Source organism: Aulonocara stuartgranti (genome assembly GCF_965226115.1).
Source record: "Aulonocara stuartgranti genome assembly, chromosome: 13".
Classification (NCBI taxonomy): Eukaryota; Metazoa; Chordata; class Actinopteri; order Cichliformes; family Cichlidae; genus Aulonocara; species Aulonocara stuartgranti.
The window spans coordinates 33,272,010-33,295,629 of record NC_138949.1 but is presented as its reverse complement, the minus strand read 5'-3'; the positions used below and the strand labels follow the sequence as shown (position 1 = coordinate 33,295,629).

The 23,620-nt window shown below is 45.1% G+C and overlaps 2 protein-coding genes across 3 annotated transcripts; both read left to right on the top strand.

Annotated features, from left to right (window-relative positions):
* The first annotated feature begins 51 nt into the window (after positions 1 to 51).
* slc22a15 (solute carrier family 22 member 15) lies at positions 52 to 18,390 on the top strand. Of its 2 annotated transcripts, XM_082558049.1 has the most exons (13): positions 52 to 190; positions 1,309 to 1,449; positions 1,539 to 1,671; positions 3,086 to 3,250; positions 3,350 to 3,479; positions 4,217 to 4,277; positions 4,913 to 5,079; positions 10,670 to 10,810; positions 11,651 to 11,736; positions 12,457 to 12,565; positions 12,969 to 13,041; positions 15,889 to 16,047; positions 16,181 to 18,390. In XM_082558049.1, the coding sequence occupies exons 1-13, from the start codon at positions 89 to 91 to the stop codon at positions 16,223 to 16,225; spliced, it is 1,512 nt and encodes a 503-aa protein (XP_082414175.1). In that variant the 5' UTR covers positions 52 to 88; the 3' UTR covers positions 16,226 to 18,390. The 2 variants fall into 2 exon arrangements, with proteins under 2 accessions (XP_082414175.1, XP_082414176.1); XM_082558050.1 differs by lacking the exon at positions 10,670 to 10,810.
* A 324-nt stretch (positions 18,391 to 18,714) lies between these two features.
* On the top strand, positions 18,715 to 20,199 carry LOC309720858 (CD48 antigen-like). The gene has a single exon (XM_082558053.1). It carries the CDS (start codon positions 18,739 to 18,741, stop codon positions 19,531 to 19,533), a length of 795 nt encoding a protein of 264 aa, XP_082414179.1. The 5' UTR covers positions 18,715 to 18,738; the 3' UTR covers positions 19,534 to 20,199.
* The last annotated feature ends 3,421 nt before the right edge of the window (positions 20,200 to 23,620 follow it).

Here is a 23,620-nt window from a genome sequence, read left to right as displayed (position 1 = left end):
AATGGCCGCCCGGCTCAAGCGAAGCCGGAAGTGCGCGGTGGAATATTAGCTTGCGCAGATCCTTCCTCTCAGGAACGCGCACAGCTGCATGAATGTCTCACCTGTGATGGATTTAGAAGACGCTTTGAAGCTCGTCGGAGAGTTTGGGCCCTACCAGAAACGAGCGGTGGCTGTCCTCGTCCTGACTCAGGTGAGCGGATGTGAAAATTAGCGTTTAGTTCGCGGGAAATGGCGGCAAGTGTGCGCGCAGTAACGTAGTAGCAGTTAGCTTGAGTAGCGCATACGTGGCTTTCAGGAATTTAACTGTGGACCCTCAACAAAACGACACATTTATGACTTAATTTAACACATTTTTTTTATTACGGTTTCATTACTATAACACTACAACATCGAGCTGTAACTACAAGCTCACATTTTAGCGATGTGCAGAAGGGCTGCTTTTCCAGGCAGTGAAGTGCTCTCCAGATTGCCTGCAAGAAACTACTAAAATAATGTTTCCTTGTGTCATGTCAAGTTGCACTTTACTCCTAGTCATATTTTGATTTTCTTTAGATATCTATTCCAGCCATCCTTTAATTCGGCCAAGTATTTAAACTTGTAATAATCGTAGCTAGCCTTTTTATTGCCGCTGTGATTTGGCTACGCTAACGGGCACCTGTTATTTGTTTTACACGATTATTCAACCAAAATGGCGCAGACACAGCTCAAACAAAAGCCGACGCTTTTCTAAGCACCTAAAATATCCCAGTATAGAAAAAATATCTCCACACTTTGATATATAGTTACGTAAAAACCATTTAACGACGGACTAGATTTTTTTTAAAGTGGAGTTTGGTTTAAGCGTTAATCTAACCCTCCATCTAGCTAGATGTACTTCAGTTTACTCAGGCTTGAAGAAAAACACAGTTTCCATTATTTTGACAGGATTTATTTGAGGACCGACGTTAATGATTTGCACTGATTAAGCTGACATACCTGGTATGATGCTTGTATAGGATATATGTCCATATATTGTTTACATTGATAGTTTTTTTTATTGTGCTTCACAGATTTTGCAGTTAGCCATATCACATTCCTTTTAAAAGCCATCCCTGTGTTCATAAGTGTGTGTTACAACTGGGAGGGCCCGTTATTTTCACCTGTGTAAGCAGGGACATTACCCCTGTGTGACTCAGGTGTCTAAGATGAATGCAGTCAGGTTTCGGTCCTTCTTTGTGTGAACAGTTTTAACCCCACATTAACAAAGCCTCTAATTTTTATAAAAAGTCTGCATGTGATGACCCCAGACTGTGTGTCTGTTTGTTTCAGGTGTACATGGCCTGTCAGTCCATGCTCATCGTCCTGGTTGGTTTTACACCGGAGTACCGCATCGAGCAGCCGCATCAGGACGGCGTCCCTGTGAGCCAGCACGTCACCTTTACAGAGAACGTCGATTCCATCGTGACTGAGGTGAGAGCGGCAGACTCCTGCAGGATGCTCATCCGGCTAACCTGAGAGCCCACAGGTGAAACCTGCCTCCTGTCTCTGTGTTTCCTCAGTGGTTCCTCATCAAGCAGCAGGCCTACAAGGTCAGCCTCGCCGGGTCGCTCTTCTTCGCCGGGCTCCTAATCGGGAACGTCGTCTTTGGGCCTCTCTCGGATAAGATTGGCCGAAGACCCGTTTACCTGACAGGTGAGGTTGAGGCTGATGACAGTTGCATTGTTCATGAATACGTCTGTGATGTTAGTGAGCGTTAATGTTTTGCTGTATTTGTCCCTAAAGCTTGAAACTCTTTGTTTGCCGCTCTTGTTTTTCCTCTTGTAGCCCGGAGGCCACAGTTTTATGACTGATAATAAAATGACATCATTCAGTGCGCGTGGCTGCGTAAACTGCTCGCTGACCCAGCGATTAATTTTTGGGTTTTTTAGGCTTCGGGTTTTGTATCACTCTGCTTCCTGTGGGAGGCCGGGCCCTGCACCAGCTACAGATTTCTGAGGGTTTCTTTAATCGCCTGCCAGACTCTGAAGCATCTGCTTGAAGATGTTGGAGATCTTCAAATGCACAAAGATAAATAATTATGTAGTAAAAGAGAAGGTTATCAGTCTACACAGGCGTGCTTCTTTTCTCGCATGGCTGCAAACCAACAGGCAGCTCACAGGACGTTAAACTTAATTTATAGAGCTCCAGTTTACAGCGACAGTGTTTTTCAGCTGTGTTGTGTTGTTAGTGGCTACAGTGAGAGACGGTTTGTTGGATTTCTCTGTGTTCACCTCAAAGCACTTTGAGCCAACAGCTGTTGTGTTGCTTTGTAAATTAAATTGAATTGGAAAAAGCAGAGAGCTGCAGCTGTCACAAGTTTTTGTAACTAATTTGTCTCAAATGTATCGAGTCTTTAGGTTTGCATTGTTAGGGGCGTGGCCTCTTTGACTGACAGGTAGCTGCTAGCTGTGTGCTCGGCTTCATCTCGGCTAAGAGTCCCTGAACTGGACCTGGACACAAATGTTTTGAACGAGCTCACATGTTACTGAGCACGACTGAGATAAAGGAAGAAACAGGAAGTGAAAGTCAGTCGTGTTATAAACTGGCACATTTTGAAGAGAGTTTGAGTTATTTTCTATTTGTTTTTGTTTTTTTTCGGTGATTCTCCAAAAATCTGTCAGAAATTTAATGTAATCTTTGATTGCACATCTGTTAACGACTAATCGACCACGGCTTCATCTGAAAATCACGAGATCATTAGTCTTTGATCTTTATTTGCATGAATTTGGCTGCAGACTCTGTCCTCGGTGCCACAACAGGCCATAAATCATTAAACTTTTGTGGTCTCCTGCTCGTTGTGCCTCAGTCCGATTGTGTCAGTGCTGCTGCTCGTACGGTTCTGTTTTAAAAATAAGATATAGAAGCGTTAAATCTGAATTTTTGCCAGAGGATCTGCTGCCTCGAGTCAAACGAATTCTTCTGTTTCTTCGGAGGCTTGTTGGACGTGTCTGCACATGACGACATACATTAAAATCCTTTAAATTCCTCCTCATCCTCATCTCTCGTGTGTTTCTCCTTCTCCCTGACTAAATGTTGTCCCTCTCCTCCTCCACCTCCTCCTCCACAGGCCTGTTCTTTGAGGTCGTCTTCGGCTATGTGACCGCCTTTGCGCCCAGCTATGAGGTCTTTGCTGCCTCTCGTTTCCTGGTGGGGTTGATGAACGGCGGCATCGGACTCGTTTGCTTCGTCCTCACGCAGGAGTACGTGGGCAAGTCCTACTGGGCCATGACGGGTAGGAAACCACCGGCACGGTCACATTATTTACTTGGCAGGGCTTTAATTCTAGGTGTTAAAGATTAATAATCTCGATCCCTCGTCTTCCTTCTTTCAGGGACGCTGACCAGCATGACGTTTGCCGTCGGCATCGCCCTGTTCGGCGCCCTGGGCTACTTAATCCAGCCGTGGAGGAGCTTGGCGACGGCGGCCAACTCGTCCGGCGTGCTCTTCTTCCTGCTGTCTGTGTGAGTACACACCCCAGAGAGACGAGTCGCCCCACACAGCCACGAAAAACCAGTAAAGTTTGCGTTGGATGTTTGGAAGCATCAGGGCGACGTCGTAAACACACAGAGCTCGTGTTCTCCTGGGATTTAAACCAGGAAGGTTAACAGTTTATTGACACGCTCAGCTTTATAGTGTTAATCTGTAAACACCACAGAGAGAACAGGCATCCAGGCTCTGCACACAAAGGCTGTGAAGCTTCCTGCTACAGCTCTGATCGTGGAGACTGATGGTCCAAACGGGTTCAGGCACTGTCAGGGCGCCTCCCTTTGGAGGTTTTCCAGCTGCAGCCAATAGGAGGAGACCCTGGGTTAGACTGGGAGAGATTACATGCATCTTGCTTGGCCTGCGATGAGCTCCGGACCTTCCTGCAGGAGCTGGAAGTGTGATTTAGGATGAATGTAAGGAATGTGGATGGAAAGGTTTCATACAGAGGAGGGAGGGAGGCTCCGTATTATAAATACACTGGGAATCGTGCACAAAGTGTGGATCTTGTATTATTATGTTTGAGTTTTTGATCAGCACCAGATGGGTTTTTTTCCTCATCACCGTTGAAATGTGTTTACATTAATGAATCTGTGTGAAATAAATGCTTTGGCTGTTTCTGATTGTGACATTCAAATGTTTCTGCACTCGCTGTGTATGTAAAATGAACCAAACACACCCAGTGATGTCCTCCTCTCATCCTCTGTGGTTGCAGCACTCTTCCAGAGTCCCCTCGTTGGCTGTACTCCCAGGGCCAGGCGGAGCGAGCTGAGGAGGTAAACACGATGAAGCATTCCTGAGCCGCTCTGTGAGAATCTCCTGGGATTTAGAAAAATGCACCTCTGCATGTTTGTGTGAATCACAGATATTTAAAACTGAGAAGCTGAAAACGTGTGAACAGACCCTCCTTTACTCCGTTCATCAGGTGCTTTTAAATGTTTCAGTGAGCTGAGAAACCAGCTTTTAGCCTCAGTAAGCTCTCCAAAGGTTGGAGTCTGAAGCGCTCGTGATTAGATGTTTTCTCCTCCTACACTCAGAGGAGGTTTGGGCGAGGACGCTGATATCGTCTGACCTCAGTGGGGAAAAACCAGCAGGAAGCAAAAGGAGGGAGAATGAGGGGTTTGACAAAGGCCTGCACAGTGTTAGAAACAGCAAACAGAGGAGAGCTGTTCTGTCGAGGGAGAAAAGTTAGCTTTAAGTGTGAATGGATTCAATGCAGATAAACCTGCAAAGCTGCATTTGATAGAACTGCAGGTTCGAATCCTGACACTTTCCCTCTAAAGACTGGAGAGAAGTGCGAGCTAAAGTAAAGTCACATCAATCGACCCGTTGGGTCTGCGCGTCCCGTTTCCTTTGTTTACTTTCAGGAACACCGAGCATCACGTGGCTGATCCTGGGTTCTGCTTTATAGGTCCTGCGTTTTATGGCGAGCAGGAACGGCAACGCCGTGAAGCACCTGATGCTGCAGCGCGTTGGCGTCTCTAAAGCCGGTAACCACAAAAGCCGAGGCGCCGGCGTCCTGCAGCTGATCATCCACCCGGTGCTCCGCCTGCGCACGATGGTGCTCATGTATGTGTGGTGAGTATAAGGAGAGATGTTGGAGGGTTTAACCCTCGGCTGCCTTCAGAGGAACTGCAGCTCGGAGCACTTTTAATACCGCATAGGTTTCTCCTGCTTTCATGTCCTATTTAATTACTAACTATAATTTTAGAGTTTGGATGTGTTTTTATAAGTTGAGAGTCAGGAGCGAAGCGCACATGTTGGCTCTTTTGTTTCTATGTAACTTCTGGGATTTAAACCCTGCACTTCCTGTTTTCTAAACCGGCGCTGCGACTGCGTACGAGCGTTTGTGACGGCCGTCCTGAAATTAACTTTTGTAGTTCTGCTGTAAATTTGGTCATTTTAACGTTGCAGGACTGAGTTCAAAAGTAAAGTCTCAGAAACTGTTTCTGCTCCACATCAGCTGATCAGAGTTAGTTCAATTAACTGCAAGTTTATTTCCCCCGATTTAAGCACCACCCTGGGATCTGACCCGGACATGGTTCAATTCAATGTTATTTACACAGCGCCAAGTCACAACAACAGTCGCCTCAAGGCGCTTTACATTGTAAGGTAGATCGTACAATAATACATACAGAGGAAAACCCCAACAATCATATGACCCCCTATGAGCAGCACTTTGGTGACAGTGGGAAGGAAAAACTCCCTTTTAACAGGAAGAAACCTCCAGCAGAACCAGGCTCAGGGAGGGGCGGGGCCATCTGCTGTGATTGGTTGGTGTGAGAGAAGGAAGACAGGATAAAGACATGCTGTGGAAGAGAGACAGAGATTGATAACAAGTGTTTACTGACCCGTCATGGAGGCTGTGACACTTTGGGGCGGATCTGGTTCTGGGTGGAGCCTCTGCGGAGGATTCAGGTCATTTTCAGACTCAGACTGTGGCTGTTAAACGTTTGACATGATTTAATGAGTGAAATGTAATCAGATTACAATCAGACCATCTGCAGGATACGTTTTAAGTAAGAACTAAATCTATTTAAAGTCATTTCAGCCTCATCTTCACTCAAATGTTCCCATGAAAGATCCAGCAGTGCCACATTTTTCCATCAGTGTGACTGATTAGAAATCATTGATTATTGATCAGTGATGGGTTTATAATAACGAGTCTGCCATGTGCTCGTACATTTGGAATAATGTCCACACCCACACAGCTGTGACGGTGCCTCCTTTAAATCTTTATTAAAGCATTTCTTCTCCTTGGCGTTCGGCTCCAGCGTGACATCGTTTATTCTCTGCTTTGACTTTTAAACCTTTTTGTCCCATTTTATTTCTTGTTGTTTTATTGTTGCTCTATAAATACATCTGACCTCGTCCTCATCTCAGGGTCACACTCGGCGTTTCCTGGAAGTCGCTGCTTGATGACATCCTGCAGGTGTCAGAGATTATGACTCATGAGCACAGGGTTGCTGGTTTAAATCCTGCTGCTATGAACAAACACAGTGAGTGGGTGATAGTTGATAAGTTGAGTAAATGCATCCCTGCACAGACGTTTCTTGTTCTTTTAGTTTGTGTGTGAGCTCTGGTGTCGGTCTGTATTTCAGGCTCGGTAACGTCAGTGTCGCTGTGACTGACGCTCATATTTTTATCACTTCTGTCATCATCATGCTGCTGATACTGAAAGTGCTTCTGTTTCTGAATATTCTGTTTCAAATACGTGCTCTCTGCTGTCAGCACAGGCCTGGAAGTCTTCTTCAGGGCTTTCTGTCCTCCTGTTATCTCCTGAGGAGCTGATGTGATTGGGTTGATCTTTGTTAACGTCATCCAAACCCAGAGTGCTTTCTCCTGGATAATCTGCTGCTCCACAAAGGAGGTTGTTCATTTGTGATCTTTTGTCCAAGTTTAGGTTTTCTTCCTTGTATCACCAACACCTACTTTCATCTGCAGAAGCTTCATCGTCAGCCTGTGTAATCCATTCAGAGTTATTCCATCTGCATTAGAGATGAACTCAGATGTCAGGGCATTAAAGCTGGTATGGACCCCGTTTACAGGTCACCGTCCTAAAGATCAGCTGATCAGCACGTTTTATCACACTGACAGTAGCAGGTTTATTGACACATTTGGTCAGATTTGATGAAATTGTCCCATGAGGTGCAGCTCGGTCTGTTTTTAGGATTATTCTCTGATTTGTCATTTTAAATGCACGTCAGAAAGAAATGGGAGAAATGTTTAAAACTAATCTGGATCCCAGAGATTCGTCTGGATGCAGCGACTGCGTTCCTGCTGGGTGACCCGAACTAGGGGTGGGCGATATAAACGATATAAATTTGGCCAACGATAGATTTTGACTATGCCGCTCTATCGCGATAGCGCATGTTGACGATGTCATCAAGCTGCGCCTGTTTCGGTCGAAAGCATCACAGCGGCTACAACCATTATCATCTGCAAATTATGGCGGGCGACAGTCATAGCAAAGAGATGAAGCACTTTTGACATATGGGGAAAGCCAAAAACTGCGCTTCCTCCACTTCCGTAACATTGATTCATTAATGTTGAATTCTCTCACAGCTGTTCTGTTCCCATGTTGTTGCAGTATATTAATAACCAACCTCGTATTGTGGATGAATAATCTCAGTTGTTCTCCTGACTGAAGTTTGCCCCGTGTACAGCATCCTGCTATGCGATTACTGTACAGTAATGCCACTGTTTTGCACATGTCTCAACTCTGTATATTTTTATATATTTTATTTATTGTTGACTCTATTTAATTTGTAAAATATGTGTACACACACACACACACACACACACACAGAAAAATATTTAGTATACACATCCAGAAATGCATATACTATTATATATTGTACATATATTTATTAGTTTCAGATGTAGCCATTCTTGTATTTTGCTTGTTTCCATTATTGTATTTTGCACAACTCTGTTGCTTGTGAAGCTCGCACACAAGAATTTCACTCACATGTGCTGTACCAATGTACCTGCACATGTGATGTGACAATAAAAGTGATTTGATTGCATTTGTCCCTGACCACCAGAATCCGTCACGTTAACTTTTATCGAGTGGAAAAAAAGTTGGCGTTCATCCTCCAGCTTCACTGTGCTAATGTTGTGCTAACATAGCTGTGTCGCTAGCACAACATTATATACCAGGTAGTCCAACTTCAGTAACCCTGCAAACACCACTGCTGTTTAGTTTTCTGTCTTCATTTATGTTGGAAGTGGTAGCAGAGCTGTACGTTTGAATTAGTTTCAAAAATCTCTCAGTCAGAACATGGTATGAAATGTTTAGGTGGAAGCTAGCGCGCTAACTTCCTGTTAACTTCTAACTCCGTTAAATTTAATAACTTCTGTTTTCATGGATGCCTGGATGTTAAACTTAATAGTTACACCTGGTAAAGCAGCAACGCTGATGATGATTTTATTAAAGATGAAAGAATTTAGACCGTTTTTAACTCTTTGACTTTGGGACCTGAAACGGACGGAGTTTTGGACCCAGATTACTCCGTGAAGCTCCTCCCTACGGCAGCCGTAATGCTCTGACAATCCATCAAGCAGTGCTGCTTACCAAAGCTGTACTAAAACATTTTTAACAGATTTCTGCAGCCAAAATCTGTTCGAGGTCAGTAAGCACAACCAGAATTCATACATAAGGCACACTGTCGATTTTTGAGAAAATTAAAGGATTTTAAGTCCTTATAGTGTGGGAAATATGTTATACAGAAGAAAAGAATATATCGTGATATATATCGTTACCGCACATGCTTCAAAATTATATTGCGATATGAATTTTAGGCCATATCGCCCAGCCCTAACCCGAACAAACCTAATGTGGGGCAAAGGGAATGTTTGTTAGGGACATGTCAGAGGTTAAAGGTCGTCTCATGTGTGTTGGCTGGATCTAGTTTGGATGGTGCTGAGTGTTATGGTGAAACTCCAGCCTAGGGTGAGTCCTGTATGTGGCCATGGTTGCAGGGTGTAAGCTAAGGCGGAGGCCGTTGGATGTTTCCTGTGCAAATGCCTAGAAAGGAACTGGTGTGATTTTTAGGCTTAGCAGATTATTGCCACAGCTTTTTGTTGCAACGTCTCTTGTTTTTTTTTTTTTTTTTTTTTTTTTTTTTTAGCTAATCTTTAGAGAAAACGTGTCTGTGGTGGATTCCCGGCTGTCGGGCTGCTTTCACCTCTTGTGAAGGAATAAAGAGCACGAAGAAGAAGAAGAAGAAGCTGCTTGTGTTGGAGGCAGAGAGAAACTTTGTGGGTTGAATAAGCATCCACACGTAGGCTGTGTCATTGTGGAAATTCTAACAGGAACAGGAAGTCTGTGTTTCCCGGCACTTCTGGACATTCCACAGAGTGAGCGCTTTGATAGGAGCACCTCTTCAAGGCCAAAACACAAAGAGCGCAGTCATACCATCATATGTTATCTCATGGGAGTAGAGGCACGTAGGTCATGTAGTCCAGACCTCCAAACATCCAGCTCGCTCCTCTTTTTGCTTTAGCTTTGCTCCTCTTCCTCACTTCTCTTCGGTTCATCTCCTTTGACTTATTGATGCACACAGACTCGGTCGGGCGGTGCAGGGTGACGCTTCGTGATGGAAGCTGAGCCGTGTTGTGCTCTCGTGTGTCAGTCTCTGTACGCTCCTGCATTTCCTCTTTTCTCTGCAGTAACAGTTGAACCTGTTGTTTCTGCTGCTGCTCGGCGTAACCTTTAAATAAACACGTTCATAACTGAGCCGCTGCAGTTTGTGGTTTGTTGCCATGTTTGGATCCGTGCGTCACACCTGCTGCCTTCGTCCCTGAGAAAAGGCTCTGACGCTGATCTTTGCTCAGCTTTTACACTTTCTGTATCGCTCACAGACTTCATCTCTTTTGCTTTTGTGCTCAGTTTAAGTTACAGCTTGAGTGCTGCAGGCCTCTAACCTCAGCAGCTGATTCATTCTTTTAGAGAAGTGGAGCAGCTCGGGCTGACTGATTTTCCCACACTTCAGACCTTTTGCGTCTTCTGACGTGTTTATAGCAAACAGCAAAAGGTCGAAGCTGCTGAACGTACACAGAGTTAGCACAACAAACAGGATTTCACCTTAAACACGTTTGCTCTGCTCGTCCTGTGAACACATCTTTTAATGACTCACACGCAGTCGACCTGCTGACGTTCTCCAGAAGATCCCAGTGATGTGAAAACATTTCTGAAGGATTATAAGGAATAAAAAGACAAAATAACCCTTAAATTAAAACAAGCAAGATCTGAATTTAACCATAAAATAAGTAGAAATGATGCAGGACGGCATCATTGAAATCGATACCAATGATCAGTTTTTTCTTCTAATACACTTAAACAACCACATGTATGTGAAACAAAAATGATCTGAAGGTCTTATACTGGGGGTTTTCCAGTATTTCCAAAAATATAAAATGCATCACAGAAAAAGAAGTTTAAAGAGAAGTAACAAGCGGAAGTAGCTAAATAAAGAAATCCTCAAATAAGTAGGCGTCTGCTGCACAGTCAGCAGAACTGATGCTGCACAGTCGTTTCTTTGCTCTGTTAACGAGTCGTCAGTTTGAACAGTTTCAGGTTCATGAACTCGTTTGTTTCTTCTGTCTTTTTCAAATATTATCAACAAACATTTTGTGTGTGTGTGTGTGTGTGTGTGTGTGTCAGGTACGCCTGCAGTCTGGTGTACTACGGGCTGACTCTGGGGGCCGGCGAGACGTCTGGTAGCCGTTACGTTAATGTGGCGATGTACGGCCTCGTGGAGCTGCCGGCATACCCACTCTGCATATACTTCATCAACAAACACTGGTGAGACACACACACACACACACAGATGACACTTGCTGTGTGATTTTTAACTGTGACCTGTGAAATATGTGAAGAGGATGGTTCCCGCCACACTCCTACCTTTGGTGTAACTGTAGCTGTGAGCCGGCGTCCTCGCTCAGCTGTAATGTGAGCTGCTGCTTTTACTTGATGGATGTAGACAGCAGTAAGAAAATAATTTAAAATAGATCCTACATCAAACAGGGTTCATTGATTTTATTTATTTAACCGAGGGAAGCACCGGTGCCTCTGCCCGACCCTCCTCCTTGCAGCCTCTCCTGGAGGTGGCTGCTGGTCCTGTGTGGTAGCATGAGCCCTTGGTTCATAGAGGTCTTTTAGATCATGTTTAGCCTTTCACAATGACCAGTTTGGCTTAGGAGACTTTATCAGGAGCTTCCAATGAAACAGGTCTGGGATCAGTCAGGCCCCAAACCCCTCGCAGCTCTCTAGGGTTCATACACCAGCGTGCCTGGTCAGAGAGTGAAGGTGGAGCTGTGGATTTACTGGCTGATCTACGATCCTGCCCTCAGCCGTGGCTGTGAGCTGTGGGTAGTGACCGACAGAACAAGACTGAGGATGCAAGCTTTAAATGAGCTTCTTCCACAGGGTGTGTGACTCAGCCACAGCAATACAGGGATGAGCTCTGAGCAACTCGTCCAAAAACAGCCTGTTTGGATTTTAAATTGTTAGTCAAACTTTTTGAAGCTGCGCTCGAACTTCTGTGGAACCTGTGTGAAAAACCTCACTTTGCTTCCTGTTTTCTGTTGGTCTTCCTGCTGCTTACTCACTAACTCCTGCATGAATGTCTGTCTCGTCCTGCAGGGCTGGGCGGAGGAAAAGCATGGCAAGCTTCCTGTGCCTGGCTGGCTCCGCCTGCCTCTGCACCACCTTCATTCCTGAAAATGCAGGTGAGGCTCTGATATTCGACGGCACTGCAGAGGAATATGTGCAGCTGCAGGAAGTAGTCGTCTTCACACATGTTTGCACTGCTCACGTTGGGTAACACCTACCAAGGTGCAGCTCTGCCGGTGCATGTATGAAAGAGCCTTTGTCAGCCTGACAAATCAGTGACTTCACTCTGAAGTAAAGAGGAAGTGAGATGAAACCTGCGTCTGTAACATATTTCAGTCCAGTGGGAAAAAAACTGCAAAAGGCTTGTTTAGGTGTTAAACACTTGGCATAAAATACTGATTTCCATATGCATGGATAGAAGTGTCACAGTGTGTGATTGTTGTGTAAGCAGAACAGAATGATAGTTATGCCTCGCATAGTGCAAGACATGAAACCAGTTAAACCAGCACATCTTTGCACCTTTCTGCTGCCAGCTACACGTGCTGTGTTTGGAATAGCGGGCGAACTGATGCACATTTCATCAGATAATAAACTGCTTGCATTCTTAAACATGAAGCAGATTTTATTGTAATATTTAATAAATTGTCTTGTGTGAATAATAAACCACACAGGTTGCATGAAAACTTTTTTGGTGCTGCAGATTTGTAGCCGTCAGTTTAAGGGTTCAGAGCTGCAGGTTTGTGACATCATTAAGCTCCTCGGGGAGGGAACGAGATGAGTTTTTGCTGTGAGGTGAACAATCAGAACAAGCTCTCAGTTTGAGTTTGTGTTGGCAGGAGCTTTGCTGAGTGTGACGTCGTTGGCGCTTGTGGGAAAACTGATGGTCAGCGCAGCGTTCAACATCGCCTACGTCTACACGTCCGAGCTCTACCCCACAGTCATCAGGTGAGCCGGGTGCATATTTACGTAGTTTCTGTTGGTCACATTCATAAAAACGTTGCTGTTAATGAGACCTGGGTGGGCGTTCAGTCGGCGTCCAGGAACAAAATATTGAGCCTTTTCTGCGTCGTCTCCTTTTCTGTATGTTGGGTCAAAGCTAACTGTAGCATCAACACAAGCTCAGAAACTTTTAGGAAACGTCTTGTCTTTTAATCTGAAACCGACGGGATTCAAGCTGCTGAGATGCCTCCAGAGTTTGTAAATGTCTCATTTCGGTTGAAGCCAGATTAAAAGCGTCACACTGGCACAGACCCTTCAATTAAGTGATAATTCCTGTGTTTTCAAAGTCAGCGTGTCCTAAAGCTGTGCGCTCGGACTGATTTTAACGTGCACGGATTGTTTGTTTCAGGAACGCTGGGCTGGGAGTTTGTTCCATGTCCTGCAGAGTTGGAGGAATCCTGGCACCGTTCGTTCCTTCCATGGTAAGGCTGTGAGTGTGAGAGAGGTTAGGAGTAAATGCTCTGGAACAAGCCTGAGCCAGCAGCAGGAAGCACTCGATCTGATCTTCAGAGCCACTCAGCAGCTCTCAGGAACCAGCAGACGTTTAAATGTGAGTTTAAAATGCAAAACAGTGAAATATGTGAGCGCGACCTGTGACTGTGGGAGGCTGGTGTTTTCACATGAAGCTGTGAGCCTGAAAAGGCAGCAACCAGCTCCCCGTTTGCAGTGGTAACAGTATCACTTCCTTTTTCAGCATTTCCTGTTTGGAGCTGTTGTTGGCATGGAGATCAGATCATTAAAAACAGGGTTTAATAATAAAAAAGGAGGGAAAGTGATGATGAAGAAGGGCATCTGGTAGCTTGTAAATGTTGTTCTTTTAGGAGATTTTATTTTGAAATGTATTTTGTGCATCTTGGTATAAATATTTTAGCCGGTGTGTGCAGGGGCGAGAGGACGAGGCGCCGAGTCGCCCCGTTTGCTTCGTGCGGTTGCATTTATGCCTCATACATAGTAAAAGTATCAGCGAGGCCTGTGGGGGTTTCCGGCTCAGGTTTCTTAAAGTGTGAATCTTTGCATTCGACAGCTCAGCGGCTTCTTGCTAAAGTCTTGAGTTATTTATACTGGAGGGCGCGGTGAGCTGGGAGAACGGTTAGCCTGTCAGTGTTAGTGTGATGTCAGCCTGTGGTCAAACATCCATGCTTTCTGTACTCTGAAACGAAGCGGGGGAATTTTAAAAAGTGATAGACGGCGAAACCTCAAGTGTGCCAACATCCCCTCCACCAGCCCTGTCGTCTCTGTGGATGCAGCTCGTTTTTGTTAAAGGAAGGAAACAGTGTTTGTACTTCAACTTCAGAGGGAGTGTGCGCAGCGCCGCAGAGGCATTCAGTGTTCGCTGGCTGTTACGTCTCAATAAGTGAAGCATTTCCAAAGTGAAACCATCGAGACGCTGAGGGGAAAATCTGTTTGGTGGAGATTTTTAATGACTCACTGACTGCTGAAGTGTCGCCCTGACTACACCCTTCTGGGTGCGCGACGTCAGAGGCTAGAAATGCTGGAAAACGCAGCCGTGATCTTGGAAAGTCTGCTGGACTTATTGTCCTGCTGTGGTTTTGATCTGTGTTAGGCTGTTTCTGCAAAGTTATAAGGAAACGGAGTTCATGCAGCTCGTCTGAGTGACAAGGTCACACCTCATTCCAGGAAATCGTTTGCATTCACTGGCTGATGCAGTTTTATTAATGACCTCACCGATTCACACATTCCTGATTAATGTGTTGCAGGTTTTCCTGCCTGAAAGTTTATCCGTAATGATTTATCCGCCCTCGTGCACCGTCCTGCTGTCGTTAACCACAGGTCTGATTTATAAACACACGCTGTGCTTTGTGTACTTCGTACCTGCTGCGTTTCGCTTTCACACGAGTTAAATTTCTAACAGATCAAAGTGTGTAAACATATTAGTTTCACAGGGAAATAAAATCCTGTCAAACAGTCACATGTGACACATGAAAGTAGAAAATGACTGTTTCGGTTTCTTCTGTTAATTTGTCACACTGACCTTTGACCTCGTTTTGTCATGTGCTCCAAACCTAAATAAACAGTGACCTCTAGTGGTGATACAGGGAAGCTCAACGAACACTCGTTTACAGAAATCTCAGCTAAAAAGCTCCTAATGTTCTTCTTTTAAAAATATATGTAATCTCCTGCAAGAACACCGTCTGCAACTTTCTGTCACAGCTGCAGTTTCCTGTTGCCGTGGCAGATAATTTACATTATTTTCATCTTATTTGCATTTCAAAAACAATTAAAAAACAAAATACCGAAGCTGTGAAAGCAAAGTCGACCATGTCTTTTGAAGAGCCTTTCTTTCCATAAAAGCACGATTGATAAACCTGAGTGTTGATCGCGTCCTCGTGGCAGTAGATATTCGGAGCCCGAGCGCGGGACCTTTAATCAAACGGCTCATCCAGGCTGTGGAGTTTATCTGAACGGATGAAGGTCGGCTTTTTACCCACAAACCTCAGCTTCTCATTCGTTAATGGTGTTTTACAGAGTGTGAAGGCAACACTCACAGACGCAGGAAAACCTGACCTCAGGAGGAGCAAACGATACGAGACGGATTACATTATGAAATATTGGCACGAGGGGAAAAACGAGCGACTCTCATTGTTGTGGAAAAGGCCGGCGTGTTTATAAAAATCTCCCATCGTTTTTCGTGCTCACGAGATTTCTGCAGAAAGTAGAGACCTGTGTCACTCGGTCTTATCCAGAGATTTGCTGAAGAAGAAGATTTTGCTCAACAAAGTAAAAACAAATATTTAGTTTCACAGTTGGATGTGATTTCATTTTCTCAGTAATCTTGTAGGAGGTCCGATTCCTTGGAGTGTTTTTGTAGGAACTGGAGACACGTTATTGAATCACATCTTAGTTATTGCTTTCTTACCTGCACTTTGTCCCCAATAAACATCACACAACTCCAAATGAGTCTGAGTGCAGACTTTATCTGTGCTGGCACATGCAACATTATGTGACAGCAGGAATCTCTCCACAGGTCGAGGCGGAGTGCCACATCTGTCTAACCAGTCCTCCTCTTTTAGCTCTGATGCTGCTTTGCTTCTTTTTCAACCTTTTTATTAAAAAAAACACACTTTTTTTTATTTTATCCCCCAGCAGGACATAATTAAGGATCTTTTCAAACAATTTGCTCTTGATTTATGTTTTGATCTCACTCTTGGACCTTCTGATCAGTGTGTGTAAATATTCACTGTGTAAACACACGGGCTGAAGGGTTCAGACAGTAAAAGGTCCCGGTTGTGTGTCTGTGTGTGTCGCAGCGGGCCCTCCATACCTCCATGCCCTTCACCGTGTTCTGTCTGAGCGGCCTGTCGGCGGCCTGTTTGGGCCTCCTGCTGCCGGAGACCCTGAACAGACCAGCAGCAGAGACGCTGGAGGAGCTGGGCAGCCCGGGGCTCGGCCGAGTGCTGGAGAGCAAGGTGAGGCACCGCTGGGTGTTTGTGGGACGTTTCTGTTTCTACAGCCACAGCTGACGATCAAGTAACATAAAACCAGACGGTTCAGTCAGACAGATTTTTTTCTCGCTCATGTCCTTGTTTCCTCTGTCTGCAGCCTCTGTTGTATGAAGATGAAAGCTGTGCATCGACCCACAAATGAAGCTGGCGGCCTCGTCTTCATCGCTCAGAACCGCAAACGGTCCCGTTAATTAACGGTTTCTGAGCCGTCGTTCACTGCAGGAAGCGAAAACGCCGTCAGCTGACCTCGTAGGAAGACGCAGCGTCGCGGTCGATTCCTGAACGCTGCGGTGGCGAATTTAGAGACCGAGGACTGAGAGTCATGATCCGCTTTACATTCCAGATCCTGGGAATTTAACAAGAGGGACCAAAAACCTTTGACAGCTCCTGAAGCCCGACAGCATTTCCTCCAGTGACGTTTTTAGACTTCTGCTGCTTCAGGAGGAAATGTGTTAAAGACTCTGCACCAGAGGACACCAGCTTACAGTCACTACAGTTTACACATAATCAGATTATTTATGTCAGCTGTGATTTTCTTCCAGACAGGAACTATTATCATTATTTTCACTCTGATTTAACGTCAGGAAAAAGGTCTAAAAGAAACTAAGAAAGTCATGAAAGGTTTCTCTGTGGTCAGAAACGTCCACACGTGTCAGGCTCAGACGATCCATCAGCTTCTCTTACCTCGATTTATCAAACACAAATAAAAACCAGGCTGGTTTAATTTAACTACATAATCAAACTCACTTTTATTTACAGGTTTACAGAAACATTTTAATGGATTGAATAATGAAAAAGAACTAAGTGTAAATATATGAACTGAGCAGCTGGAGCTCAGCTTCCTGTTTTTCTACCACGACTCAGCCAAGCAGCGACTTCACTTTCAAAGGGTAAATTAGAAAGTTTGAGCAGCTCATGAGAAGCCTTGTTGGATCTGCTCGCCTCTTTCCAGACGTGACGAGAGCAGAAACCAAACTAAAGCTCGCATCTTTCCCATTGGCTGCCCCTCATAAACAGAGGCTTTACCACCCCCCCCCCCCCCCCCCGACCCTCTAAAACAGCAGCTTTCAAGGTGTTTTCACTGGTTTGGGGTTTGATGGTGGACGATTTTCAGGCAGCTCAGTTTACTATGAATGGATTATATTCCCATCACTTTAATTCGCATTAATCATAATAGTTTTTATTATTAAGCCATTAAATGCAGAGCGTGGAATATGTAGAACAAGTCAGGGGAAGATGTTTGGTCCTGGACCAATCGTGTTTGAGTGTTCGACTGCACCCATGAATATCTGTGTGGGGACAGAAAATTTATGTTTATAGATTCATTAATAAACAAGGGAGAGAAGATGGAGCAGGAAGCCTGGTACGGGAACGACCCAGACGTTATTCCTTGTTCCCAAACAGCAGCTGATGGTGATCATGTGATCGTCTGTGGGCTTAGTGTTTTCCTGTGTTTATCTAGGTAAAATCACCAGCTGTTTTTAACGTCAAGGACAGATGTTTTCCTTTTTTTCATTACTTAGTCATTTATCTGCTGATTTTTTTTACTTTTAAAGCGTCCGGGAGAGTCGAAAAAAACATCTCTCAGATGTGACGATGACGATGGTGAACCTAGAAAACCAGAAACAAGAAAACTTGATGTCCTAAGAATCTGTTTTTGTTTCCAGGTTTTAGATGATATGAACTGTTAAACGAGTGAAAAAGCAAACTGTACATTCGGTGTGAGGGACAATCAATTAAGGACAGGTTGCACACTGCAGCTCTGCAGCCTGGAGATCGGGCAGGAGCTGAAACCGGTCCTCAGATGTTTCCTCTGACGTTCAGGACTGTGAGGCCAGTTTGATGCAGTCGTTTTACAGTCTGCTTCGTTTCCTCTGTAACGTGAGAGACGCTGCCATTGGAGGAAAACTTGCAGCGATATGATCTATAAACATATTTAAAAAAAGGAAAGAAGCTCTGTGTTCTGCAAAGTTTCTTAAATGTGATTACTTCCTGTTTTTATTGATGTTGGTGTGTGTAACACACTCACGTCTGTATTCGTGCTGAAAGAGGCCGTCGGGGTCCTCTCCTTCAGCTGATGGTAATTAAATGAAAGTGTTCCAGCATTCCTCCTCCTGCCGTGCCTTCGACTGCAGCCTTTTACTGTGAAAAAGCACTTTGGAAAGTGTTAAACATCATCTGCCTGCAGATGTTTGATTCCCTGCTGTAAGCACTGTGTGCACTCTGTACATAGACTGTATGCACAGAGATAAATGATGCTCATGAACTGTTCTCTCTGTGATAAAGACAGTAAACACTTGAAAACTTCCTCGTCTCGTTTTTTCACCGTGAGGCAGATAAACGATGATTATGTTTCACTCTGCGGTATAACTTCAGGTTCATTAGAAATGTTCTGGTTTGTGTCCTGATGCTGCTTTTCAGCAGAATTTATCCCCAGCAGGTCTTTAAAAACAGGACTGTTACAGGTCGGTTGGTGGATATCGACACTCGGGGCTGACCGAGGAGACGTGATGCTGCTTCAGAACGACCATAAAGGGTTGCAAAGCTGTTTTAGGGCTCACTTCCTTGTTTCAAACGCCCACCAAAGGAAACCACAGATGGGACAAAACCAAAGACATCTGCACAGACCTGTCACTTCCGTGTTGATCTGTGAACATGGAGACATCGGCTGGTTTCTGGCTCCTCGCAGTGCTGCTGTTAGTCGGCTTCACTCAGGCCCAGACTGTGGAGAAGTACATCAGGGTTGGTGGCACACTCCAGCTCAGCCCTCAGCCAGTCGGTGGAGCGATCACCAGCGTCGTGTGGAAATACGGTAAATACCTGCTGGCTGAGTGGGAGACAAAGCAGATTCCTCTGACATATTACAGCAAGTTTAAAGGCCGAACCACTCTGAACACTGACACAGGAGAGTTGGAGATCAGGGACATGACTGCAGCGGACAATGAGGTGTATACAGTGGAGATCAACAACCACGTCCAGAGTCGGGTTCATAAGATTATGGCGATCGAGGATGTGCCCCGACCTGTGCTGGAAGCGAAGCAGCTGGTATGTAGCTCAACCTCTGAGAGATGTAAACTGGTGTGTGAGGGAGACGTTAGCAAAGCCGGGCCTGTCGAGTACTTCTGGAAGAAGGATGATGGAGAGTGGGAAAAGTCTGGAAAGAACACCGTGGAGATCATCAATGATGAGGAAACACAGCGTGTGGAAACTTTCTCCTGCAGAATAAAGAACCTGTTTAGTGAGAAAGAGAGCAACGCCTTCTCCAACGTGTTCTACCGAATAAAACCAGCAAACAGTGACGATCTGCACTGTGGACTCTGGGTTACAACTTTAGGTGCTGTGATGAGATCTCTGGCGATCCTCGCACTCTTTGTGGTGGTTGTCTACTTTCTGTGTCAGAAACTACAGACTGGCTGTAAATGCAGAAAAAGTGATGATGATGCTGTTTAAAATGAACTGTCGCCTTTGACTTCCTGATGAAGAGTAAAGCACATCAGCTGTACTGAGAGGGAAGTTCATGTTTAGCTCTGTTAAACTGCTCTGCTGCATTTCTACAGTAAACATTATTTAGCATACAGTTATAGTCAGCGATGTTTGTAGTTTTCTTTGGTCTTCTCTGTCTTTATTTGTCCTTGTTTTGACCTTATTTTGGTAATCAGTTTTTTTCACTTCCTGTCTTTATCTATTTTTACTTTGTTCAGTTAGTTTTGCTTCTTTATTTCTGTGTATTTATACTTCTTTATGTATTTCTCTTGGTATTAGTGTGTTTTCCCACATATGCCCGTCATTCCTGCCCTCTTATTTATCTGGTCAGGATTCTGGACTTTCCTGTGTTTTGCTTTAAGAACTAAAAGCTCTGCTGTGGTTCATCATCCCTGTCTCACTGCTCCTGCATTTTAAACGCTGTGACGAGGCAGAAAAAGGTGGAAATATTCAGATGTTATGTGCTCAACCTGCACGAGCATCAGCTTTCGTCCCGCAGACAGAGAGCTGAGACGACGATGATGATGGTGAAATGTTTTGTCCTGCAGTTGTGGCACATGTTGATTGTACAGTGGAGGCTTTGCTGCTCGGCTGGTGATCACACCGTCACATTATCTCTGTTATGTGAGCTGTTCTGTAATAAATGTGTTTACTTGTCTCTGTCACTGCGTGTGAAACTTCCAGACAAAGATTTTCATTCCTGAATCCTCACAGAGGTGGAAGCGCCAATATTAAGAGGCTTTTTTTATGTTTTGCTTTGTAAAGCTTGCCACCACGAGGGGGCATGCTGTCCCAGTGAAAGCATGACTGCTGACAAAGGTTACCAGTACACCCTCTGCACTGGTCCCTCTGCATGCCGCTGCAGCATCACCACACAGTCACTTCTGTTTATGCCAGTTGTTAAAGAGCAGGAAGCTGCTGCAGTATTCTGCTGATGATAGATGATACTGCCACAGCTCAGCTATCACACAGACTCCAGGTTTACAGCAGAGGCTCATTTATGACTGCGCAGCCTCTCTGAGTGAGTCCTGAGCTCCAGAATTCAGATCTCAGCCTCCCAGAGCCCAAAAAGCCTCTTCAGCTACCAACAAAACACTTCGTTCTCATATCAGAAACACTTTGATTTTCTCTCTGAAAACAGCGAAGCAGTTCAGATCAATGAGCCGGAGCTGCAGGAGGATCAATGTCTTTCATGCAATAACAAACTCTGTTGGACGTTGCCTGGACTGTGTGGGGTCTGAGGACCGAGACTCAGGCGTGTAGGATCTCTGATCTACAGAAGACCGAAAGAAAGACTCCATGAAAGTCGCTTTGTGCTCACATGCATGTTCCTGCTCTGCATTAAAATACCCGTTGTCTATTACTGAGGCGCAGAAACATGCAGGGCTCAGCTGTAAACATGTGAGGGTAGGACTCGGTGAAGTTTGCATTAACTCTCATACGCTAAACATTCAAACTTCTCCTGTGTGTCTGTGCTGTGTATTCTGGAGATGCATACCACCTTAAAAGGCGGTCGCCTGAAAGTCACATCAGCATCTGAAATGTGTTAGTCACAGTTACAGAGTTCAGTTTATGCGCTCAGTGTTTCTCAACCTGCTGTGTCTGATAACTTTATTCATTTTATTCACTTCCTGTTTTACTCTGATGGTTAGTTTTCTGTCTCTGTCATGCGGCTTTACTTCATTTAGCTTTGAAAAACTGCTTACATCATCATGGTCCGCCATGTTTGTAGTTTTTTTTGGATCATTTCTTGTTTGTTTTTAAAGAGGTTTTGTGTCTTCTGTGTCTCTGTCAGTGGAAATACTTACTATAGAAAATATGACCAAGAGGAAGTAGATACACAGATTTACACACTGGAGAGACTCCAAGACTTCAGAGCCCCACAGGGGACATGGGAGAAAAAAAATTAAGACGGACTTTTGCGAGATCTCGCAAAAGTTTTGCGGGATCTCGCAAAACAAACTCGGGATCTCGCAAAAGTTTTAGCCGCATTCTTTGGCCTTCGACCTCCCGTTAGCTCGAAGCTAACGGGAGGTCGAGACCTACTACAGCCAGGAGGAACACCGCTTTCCCGGCACATCGTGCCTCGACCTCCCGGTCGGCTTCAAGCCGGCGTCCGAAGAATGCGGCTAAAACTTTTGCGAGATCTTGCAAAAGTTTTGCGAGATCCTAAGTTTGTTTTGCGAGATCTCGCAAAAGTCCGTCTTAATTTTTTTCCTCCCATGTCCCCTGTGGGGCTCCGTACAAGACAGATCCTCAGCGAATACTGGAAGTAACTGGAAATGACGGGAATTTGACTTTTTAAGCGAATGAGCCGAGTTTGGTACGAGAGATAAGATTTAAACCAGTTTAAGGGTGTGTCAATAATTCCACTTGAAGCTCGTCTGCTCTAAGATGTTATGAGATGTAGTTTCAAAGGCTGCACTCAGACCAAGCAGGTTAACAGACCCCAGCTGCACGTCACCCAAAATGGTTGGCCATTAAAATCAGGCTATTAGTCTTTCATTTGGGATAATTTAAGGGCGTCCCGCAGGCAACAAGCGCCGCCACCCAATCGGTGTGAGAAGCAGCTATGAGGAAGACAAATGTGCACCACCAACATGTGGATCCTGCAGGTGAAGAAGAAGAAAACTCTTTCCAGAGTTCTGCTGTAACCCATGGTTGTGACCAGCCATGGGGTCGTGACTCACTGGATGCAACCTGCCACCAACCAGCACAAACTGTGGTGTATTTGTGCTGCATCAGGGCGAAGCAGCTGACCGTCAAAGTCGTTCACATGGTTGTAAGCATCAGGAGGATTTTACTGACAAAATGTCAGCGTGTGACGCACTGGGATGAGAACATGCCAGTTCAGTGCGACCACACAGGGAACTGACTTCCTTTTCACAAATGGTTTCATGACAAGATTCACCACACTCCCTGCAGGGAATCACTGCCAGCGCAGAAAAGAGGAAAAAGATCTCTGCCAATTTTTTTCTTTCACTTCTGTACCGATCTGAGAACATGAAGCCATCAGCTGGCTTTCTGCTGCTGGCAGTGCTGCTCTCAGCCGCAGTGAGGTTCGCTCAGGCCCGGATTATACACTCGTACTTCAAGCTTGGCGGCACGCTGGTCCTCAAACCTGCCTCGGTCTCTGCTCGCATCACCAGCGTCGTGTGGAAGTGGGACGGAGAACTGTTGGCCGAATGGGTGGAAGATGTGATTCCCCTGACATATTACGGCAGGTTTGGAGGCCGATCAGAGGTGAACACGAACACGGGAGTGTTGGAGATCAGGAACATGACTGCAGCTGACACTGGGGTGTATTCGGTGGAGATCAACAACCAGCCCCAGAGTCAGACTCATCAGGCCGTGAGGATCAGAGAAGTGCCCCAGCCTGAGGTCACGGTGAGGCCGCCGATGTGTGGCTCGAGTTTGGAGAACTGCACACTGAGCTGTGACGGAGACGTTAAAGAGGCCGAACCTGTCGAGTATTTCTGGAAGATCGGAGATGGAGAGTGGGAACAGTCGGGGAAAATCATGGAGATCATCAATTCTGAGGAAACACAGTGTGTGAAGATGTTTTCCTGCAGGATGAAGAACCCAGTGAGTGAGCGACGCAGCGAATCCATCACCAACCCGTTTCACCAGGACGGAAATCTGGACTACAGATGGTGGATCCTCACTCTTGTAGGCGCTGCCGTCCTGGCGGTGGTTGCGGTGTTTGTCTGTTTTTTGTTTCAGAAACTGTAAAAGAAAAACTGCTGACAGCGATGAAAATGCACTTTAAGTCCTGATGAAGACTGAAGCCCGTCAAAGGGCAGCTCATTCCTTTGCTTTGTAAAACTGTTCTGCACTTCAGACTGGTGCGGTCGTCCATGTTTGTAGTTCTTTTTTCTTTGGGATTTCTTTGCTTCACTGTCTACTTCGGTGTATTTATAGCTTTAAATGTATTTATCTACCCGTCATTCTTATTTTTATTTGATCTGTTTCTGTTTTCTTTGATTTCCTTGTAAGGTTGAACTCAAAGTAACATTAAAATCTTGTCTTGTTCAACATCTCTGGCTGCACTGTC